Genomic DNA, 8,906 nt, shown 5'->3' on the forward strand with positions numbered 1-8,906 from the left:
AACAACATGTACTGATTGCTTAAACTATAAAGCTTAAACGAAAATCATATTTGGTTCTGCACTAAAATATTATAGTACATTATTTGCATCAATGTAGTTTAAAATAAATTGTTTTAACATTATTTTATAATAATTATATAATTATTTCAGGATGCTATGTAAAAAGAATATTAATTAAAAAAATGTTACAGCATTCTGCAAAAAGCAGATTTTATATGTATATGTATACATATACATATTAAGATGTATTTCTACATGGTATGTATATATATGTATATACATGCATATTATATATCTTGTTCAAAATTAGAACCAATCTTAATAAATATAAGAAATTAAGATGTTTGTGAAGAACCACCGCAACAGGAACTTTTGACTGGTTCTGCTTCTTCTGCTTCATCTTCAACTACAACAACATTGCGACGTGTACTGTTTGTCCTTGACAATGCAGACTTTTGTTCTGCTTCATCTGCATGTTGTATCATACGTCGTGTTAAATCCAAGAACATTTCTTCAATATTTTGGTTCAGCTTAGCAGAAGTATGATAATGCATAGCCCCAACTTGTTTAGCATATCTAATAATAAAATTGTATATTAAACAGCTTTTATAATATAAGAAAAACAAAAGGTAAAAGAAACTTACTCTTCTGCTTCTTCAATAGAAACACTTCTATCTTTTTCAAGATCAACTTTATTTCCTGCTATTGCTAAACAAATTTCACTGCCTAATATTTTTTTAAGTTCTTTAACCCAATTCTTTACCTGTAAAATGAACATGAGCTCAGAATATAAGAAAAATACAGAAATATACAGAAATATTTAAAACTCTTACCTTCTGAAATGTATCTTCATCAGTAATATCATAAACTAAAATGGCACCATTTGATGTTCTATAATAAATTGGTCCTAATGCATGAAATTTTTCTTGGCCAGCTGTATCCCATATTGCCAAGTTTACTTTCTTACCATTTATGGTCAACTTTTTATTTAAAAATGAAGCCTAGAAATATACAATTTTCAAGAAAATGTCAACATTCACTGTAAATGAATGTACTGATATGTATATCGTTAAATTTGTCTTCAACGTATCGTAATGCAACAGAAGTTTTTCCGACACATCCTTCACCGAGCAATACCACTTTGAAATTATAAAGATTACCAGAGCTACTAACTAAACTGGCCATAATTTGCAAATAACTAATATATGTACTTAGAAGACTGTATTGCAGTTATAATTGCGTAGAATAAACGTTGATAGTATAAATTATAGAGTATATTGACAAGTGACGAACATAACGCTTTAGAATTGTCACGAACTTGTAGCAGTACGTATTTATATTTTTATTTCTGCTCAACAACGTCAAAATGAAACAATCAGCTGTTTTCATTTCAATGACCACCTACCAAACACAAAGTAAAAACATTTATTCTTACTTCAAATGTATTGCCGATAGATGGCAAATCATGAATATTTGCTAAGTGTTCGTGTCTTATGACTCGAAGTTCAAAAGATATTACTGGACTTCTAACATAAATTTCTCGCAATTGGATAAACTATAAGTGACTCATAATTAGTTATTTGAACATAATGTTAAAAGGATGAAATTTTACATGTTAAACATTGATAAAATTTATCTTTGATTTATTAAATTTAAAAAATTTGTATCTACGCATGATTTCTTTTTCATTGTGTTTGTTATCCATGAAGATGGCGCTACTTTCACTGTTACTAAGCTACCGCAATTTTATTCGAATTACTCTGACAAAAGGCATTTTCCTGTATATATCGGCAATTTTATCGTTTATATACAGATTTATATGTTAATGTTTAACTATAACAGTCGATTAAATTCTATTTGTATCTTAAAAACTTGGAATTTTTACTGTTCCAGAACCCTGGTGGTACATCATTGAACTGATGCCCGACAAAAATCAAATTCCTCACCGGAAATCAAGCTTACACAAGTAAGAACAAATTTATAATTTAAGTTTTACATATATGTTAGAACACGTCACGAACAGAATATTTAATAAATTTGCCTATAAAAAATATGTTTAGCAGAAATAAAGAATAAATAACGACAAGCAAAAATTATAATTTCCTATTGGATATATTCGGATGTCTCTTTGACTAGAGTATGTAACAGAGCCAGCGCCGTGGGCCTGCGCAAAAGAACTCTCAAATCTGGCCGTCACCTGTATTGAAAAGGTAAGTACTCTGCTGTCATTAATCTCAACATCTTAATATGAATTTCGTGAGCACGTGTCACAAAAATACGACGTATTGATAACGCGACACGTTGTCAACAGCTTTGTGGATTGTCACGCGAAATTACTCACGTGTTTCGGATAAATATGTTCCGAGATGTCAGCGTCTTCGGCTCCGGGTTCAGAATCTGCCAGGCTGCTGTATCATCACCGATACATTTGACATTTATTTTTCATTCCGATCTTTCCATCGGTTGTTCTCATAATCCGTCCTTGCTACGCATTATTGTAATCGTTCAGATTTTAGTGGTTTATGTCAAGTGCAGTGAGAAACTTTCACCAGATCGTGGGTACCGCGTACCTTCATGGATTTTTCCTTGTCGGCACTCGTCGTTGCATTGACAGGACATAGAATAACGTACAGAAAAGGTGTTTGTAGATTATCATAGAAATCTACCGATTGTTATGTGTTATTCATCTTTCAGATCGACAATGATTCCCGCGTTTTACCTGCGCGGTGTTCCACTTGGCAAGTATACTTGTTTGTTTGTGCGTGCCGTATCATCTGTCATGGCGTGCCCGCTTGTGGCGGGTATTGTATCGCTGACTTTTCTCACTGTTGTTTGCTCAAGGTATATGTCAGTTAGTATTGTCATATGTGTTGTTTGAGAGGAATCGTTCGAATAACTTCTGAGAAATTAATTAGAGGGAGTATCACATTCATCGAATATTTCGAGTGGACATACTGTGTTGTACATCGGGACGGGGTTGGTTAGGATAGTGGGAAGGGAAGGAATCGACGATGGCGGCGGACTATGCTGTGCCACGCGCCATGTCGGTCTCTTGCTCGCGCACGTCCTTCGTTCGGTGCACCACGTTTGTCTGTAGATTTCTTTTTTTGTCTTCGGGAAAATGGCACACGACCTGTCGCGAGTGATCTTTGGTAGGGGCCCAATATGCCTGAAAAGGGAGCCCAACAGCTATGCTCAATGTTATATATGCCCTGAAAATTGATAGGTTTTTTTACCTCAAGCCGAATAAGAACAGGACCCAAGACATTTTTAGATGGGATCGTGGTCTTCAAACTTATGCATTTTTACACCAATGCACGATAAGCAATTTTCTTCTTCGTGAAAACTTTAAAAAATGAGTGTTCCTAATTGTTTTTTAATGTTCCATTTTATAATATCATTGTTGACTTTCAACAGTGTTGAACAAATATTTTTGAAATCTCAAAAAAATACGTTATAAGATCATTTAACGATGATGTTAAACGAAAGTCTTTTATTTTACAATAGTAGACAGTAATATTGGTAATTTTCATTATTATACTCAATTGTTTTTTGTACGAAACATTACTTTATAATAACAGTTCTCTGAAATTGGTCATTCATACGTAATATGTAGTATTTTTATATATAATCAATTTACAGAGTTGATTATAATTCGTTTGAAAACGTTATCATGCATTAATCAAGTAAAAGAAGATATGTACATTATACATGTTTTATGCCAATTAAGATTAAACAAATATGTATTAATGTCAAATATTAATAGTATATCCAGGATTTGAATTTAAGTTTTAGAAGTAATCAAATGACAAAATTAGTAACTTTTAATCATTTTTATATTCCAATATGTTCATATCACAAAGGTAGAGAAATATCTCTTGATATTTTTATTCTGACCAAAATACCGGAACCTGTTTTATCATAATGTAGGTCATCTCGATCAGATACTTGCGACATAGTTAAACATCGCCACAACGAAATCGAAGTCTCTCAGACTGGAGTAATTTTATTATTGGTTACGATCTTATTCATTGTTTATCTCATGTACATAGAGAGGAAGTACAATGATGTGTCTATACGCATTTCTATAAGAACGCATATAATCCAGTGACTTGTATTTACATCGAGGGATGGTACCTCTTTCTATTTTTAAAACCGTAGAGCAACTGTAAAAGTGAGAACGAAAGTTGAACTACTGAGAGTTAGCGTGTCAGGGACACGTTGTTCGGACATTGTGCACCTTTTGCTTTTGTTACATTTATCCCTTCGAAAATGTCCAGTGTCATTTATACCATAAACAAAACTTTTCTCAATTATTATTAATTCGTAATTATAAATAATTACAAATAACTAATTCACTATAAATAATCACAAATAACTAATTCACTTAACATAGGCATATTCATAAATACTGACATTTGTATTTAAAAAATTCAGAATCGTATATAAAGAAGGTGAAAAAATATTCGATTGATATATATCTTGTTTTAAAGATATAAAAATGAATAATATGTTTACATTTATCATAATTGCAAACAGATTAAGGTTTGACAAAATCGTGTAAAAGAGTAGATATCATGCAGCAAAGTTTGATGGTTAAATCATAGATGTCGCGAGATTTGTTACTGATTGATTTTGGTTCATGTGTTTCGTGTCGCTCTTGACATTCGATTTATAAACAAATACGCAACATATGAATAGCATTTAATATGCGTGCAGTCGGGTCAGAGATCTAAGTCGTATCGGGATGAAGAGGCAACCGATCAACAAACCACGTGGCAACATCGCTGTACCCTCCTCTTTTTTTCCCCTTCCTGTTGTCTGATGTCCCTTACATCGTCCCCCACTATAATCATTGACTGCAACGAGGCGAAAGCACATTTACATTTTTTTGCGTACAGTACGTTGCAACATTCTTACTTTGTGGTTTCAACTACCGATGGCGCCACTCCCAGAATGAGTAAAAAATATGTCGTACATTGAGACCAAGAAAGACGTTAACATTCAAGATTGTAGATAATGCGTTGCGGGGGTTCCATTATATTCTTTCTGTACACAAAAAATTAAATTTGATTATTAACATGTTTTACTATTATATTAATTACAGTTATTACGTATCTTATACTCTTTGCATTAAAATCTAATCTTGATCAAATATTTTTATATTTTTCTGAATAGTATCTTATAATCGCATGCTTGACAGAAACTTATGATACTTAATAATAATTATAGAGGGAGTTTCCAATTAAGATATGCTTATATAGCACATGGTAATGGGATGAAAATGTATCTGTAGCACCAACGGTATTTTAGTTCGAATCATTGAAAATACTGTTACGCTCCTGAGTAAAATCATCCTTGAGAAAGACAAGGACGGATGGGTTAGTGTATAGAGCAAATTCGGCATATCGAAGGAAAACTGGTTTGCCTCCGCGCGTGGCTCTTACTACGAAGCATGTCGAATGTACGCCGGTTCGCGTATGCACTTCTAAATGGGCAACAAAGTTGTCGAAGTAAAACACACCCCTTTACATTATAAATTTTCATTGGACGTTATATATATGTAATACGCCACGAGACGTTGCTGACCTGCTTTTGAAATATAATTCAGACAAAAGCAGTATAGGATAAAGTGTGAATAAACAATTGCGATAGATATTTTGCAGTCAAAAAATGCTGAGAAATAGTGCTTATGATTTTTGAAATTAATTTATATCAGTGATTTTATATTCTTTTTACACCTCTTGTTATTTTCCATCGTATATATTCAATTTACATTGTACGATAGACTGGAATGTACTTGTATAAATTTATTAATACGGTTTAAGCAACGTTTTAAAAAATTCATAGGTGAAACAAAAAATGACATTTTAAGTTCTTCCGTGCTTCATCATATTTTTAAGCACATTGCACTTTGTTGTGGTTTCACGCTTCCTATTTTTAGACTCGTGTTTTGTTGGCACACCGCACTTTTCTATTCCTCTTTCTTCTTTTCAGACTGATATCAATCCGGACTAAATGATATTAAAGTTATACGTTTACTTACATTTTATGTGGTACAGTATCTGTTACAGTCGGTATAAGCTACACATAAATGAAGTTATTTTACAGTTACAAAATTTTGTTAATATAAAACATCCATGTTTATACATAGAAACAAATAATTAATACATATTTTCATTCATCACCATATCCAAGTATAAAATAACGTAAATGTTCACGCTTTAAGAACAGTGCAATTCAGTCGACGACAATGGACGTTAATATGGTAGAAATTATCACAACTTTCTGGAAAGGTATACATTTGTATCCTGATACATTTGCATACATACTTTTTTGTTTGGTATATTAAATTGGTGACTCTACATAGATATAACTACAATGTGAAATAATAAATGACAGGTGATTTTGGTGATTCTATACAGAAAGAAGTGTTTCTAAAGTGTCGATTTCCTTTAGCACGTTGTTTTTCTTTGCAGTTTTATCGTGTAATATAAGTGGGGATTCGTGAGATTATGGACGCCCCCTAGTAGCATGCGTGCGTCACAGCGCGTAGCGTCTTGCACGTATACACTGTCAAGCCGAAATCGCGGTGTTAGTTACAGAACTGGCAACGAATCGATGTAAACAAGTATAATAAAGATGGTGACGATCTGTGATTTTTTCGTCATGACAAATTATCGCGATTGAACTTTTTATATGCTTTTTACATATCGTACGGACAGAACGGAGCTAATTTCGACTATTGTCACGACCATCGAAACATGCTGTTTTCAGTAAAGGTACATTATTTTCAGGACGCGTTAAACATACGGTTGACGTTTATTTTATTCTTATACCTATATGCAATTCTTCTTTGTAGGTAATTGCTTACAGTTATAAACGTAAACCGATAATAAATTATGAAAAAAAAAATTGGAGTGAATTTGGTTGGGAATAAACTTTTATTGGTTTTTTATGAATTTGTTGTCATGTGATATGTTTTCTTTATGTAAGATCTTATAAAAATTTTAATCTGATATCATTACATTGGTGTAAAAATGTTATTTAATATTTTGACTTTTACAGAAGCAGTCTGAAAATAACGTGAAAAATGTTTAGTTTTCATAAGCCAAAGGTGTACCGATCTAGTACTGGATGCTGCATTTGTAAAGCCAAATCAAGCAGGTCAGCAATATAATAACTTTAATTAATATAACAACAAAAATTGATAATAATTTACAAATTCTTTTTTTATCTGTAGCTCAAGGTTTACAGACAGTAAAAAATATGAAGATGATTTTATGGAATGCTTCCAACTTGAAGAAAGAAGAACTGGAGAAATTTGTAATGCATGTGTACTTTTGGTAAAAAGATGGAAAAAATTACCTGCAGGGAGTAACAGAAATTGGAGACATGTAAGTATTACTACACTTTTTTTTTCTTGGTGATTAAACATACTATTATTTATAAACAAATATTTTATATTTTTCAGGTCGTCGACGCACGCGCAGGACCTGGTATCAAATCGCTAACAAAATTTAAATCAAAAAATAAAAAGAAAATAAAAGATATACCAGAAAAGTTTGAAAAGATTATGAAAAAAAAGCATATGTATTTAAAAACAGATAGAGATCGAGAACAAAGCCCAGCAATGAGTGATGATTTAACTGGTTAGTGTTTAAAATCTTAATTTTTAAATAAAAAAGTTTGAAATCATTAAAGAAATAATTTTACAATGCATTCTTATTTTTTTGTTTAGAAGATTATTTAAATGGAGATTGCAGTAAGGGTTCAAGTCGAGCTGGTAGTCCTGTAGGTAGTGATGATATTCCAGTTACTGAAAAGCAACTGGATATGCAGGATGATCCAGAATCAAAGGATGATTTAACTGTTAATGGTTTTATTGATTTAACATACTTTAAAAGGTCAGCTCTATTATCTACTTTTATAAATAATGTCTTAAATAATATCTTTTCGTAGATATTTGTTTGTTTTTTTTTACTAAAATATATGTTATTTTAGGGAGATCATTTGTTGTGGAACAATATTCAAAGGTCCCTATGGAGAAGTAATAGTGGATCCTTCATTAATAAAACCTTGCATTGGTTGCATAGCTAGACAACAACGACAACAACAAACAAATGCATTAAGTTGCAGTCCTGTGCATAGTTCTGCATCAGCCAGTCCTGCTCACAGTTCTGCGTCTGCTAGTCCTGCCCATAGTGTAGAGTCTGGTACAGAGACAACAGTCTCTAAACAAGCAAGTAAGACGTTTAGTGACTCATCGTCAGATTCCGGCTATGATGAATCTTCCAACCAAGGAGTTGGTGAGAGTAAGATTACCAAAATTATTCAAAATACAAGTGCTACTGTAAAACCAGCAGTTAAAATACAACCATTGAAAAGTGTTCAACTAAAAGCTATACCAGTATCGGAAGCTGTCAGGTTAAAAACAGATCTGCCAATTAAGTTGGTACCTATAAAACAAATTGATCAGTTATCTTGTAAGCCATTGTCCTTAGTTTCTTCTGCTAATGTTACTTTAAGCAGTGGTACTTCACACTCCATCGTTACCGTCCCAAGTAATCCACTCGTCGATTTTGCCATGCACGCAGCCTCCTCTAGGCAATCAGTCTCTAATTAATGTCAGTTTCTCATAGAATTTTAATTTATTTTTTCTTACATAGTTAGATGTACGCTACGATGCAAAATTGTGTGTTATGTATGCTAACATTACCGTCCCAGATAACAAAAGCTCTGGATAAGAGTGTTTATGTTTTATCATATGGAGCACAGAGAGTTTATAATGTTATAAATGGTGAAAAATGAATTCTTCTAATTAGAATAATTGTTATAATGTACAGTAGATAGATAGTGCTCTTAGGAAAGGTTGCATAGGATTCATGTCCTTAATCGTTGATTGT

The 8,906-nt window shown here is 32.5% G+C and overlaps 2 protein-coding genes across 2 annotated transcripts; one reads left to right on the top strand and one right to left on the bottom strand.

Annotated features, from left to right (window-relative positions):
• Positions 1-335: 335 nt before the first annotated feature.
• On the bottom strand, positions 336-1,324 carry LOC108570471 (ras-related protein Rab-21). The gene is made up of 4 exons (XM_017932336.1): positions 1,047-1,324; positions 834-1,003; positions 645-763; positions 336-576 (listed from the first exon to the last, which is right to left on the bottom strand). Exons 1-4 carry the CDS (start codon positions 1,183-1,185, stop codon positions 336-338), a joined length of 669 nt encoding a protein of 222 aa, XP_017787825.1. The 5' UTR covers positions 1,186-1,324.
• Positions 1,325-1,948: 624 nt separating this feature from the next.
• LOC108570472 lies at positions 1,949-8,626 on the top strand. The gene is given in 7 exon segments (XM_017932337.1): positions 1,949-1,966; positions 2,137-2,210; positions 7,069-7,167; positions 7,244-7,397; positions 7,475-7,652; positions 7,742-7,907; positions 8,005-8,626. Coding segments are annotated over 6 exon segments (1,290 nt in total). The 5' UTR covers positions 1,949-1,966; positions 2,137-2,139.
• The last annotated feature ends 280 nt before the right edge of the window (positions 8,627-8,906 follow it).

This window comes from Habropoda laboriosa, unplaced genomic scaffold (assembly GCF_001263275.1).
Source record: "Habropoda laboriosa isolate 0110345459 unplaced genomic scaffold, ASM126327v1 scaffold84, whole genome shotgun sequence".
Classification (NCBI taxonomy): domain Eukaryota; kingdom Metazoa; phylum Arthropoda; class Insecta; order Hymenoptera; family Apidae; genus Habropoda; species Habropoda laboriosa.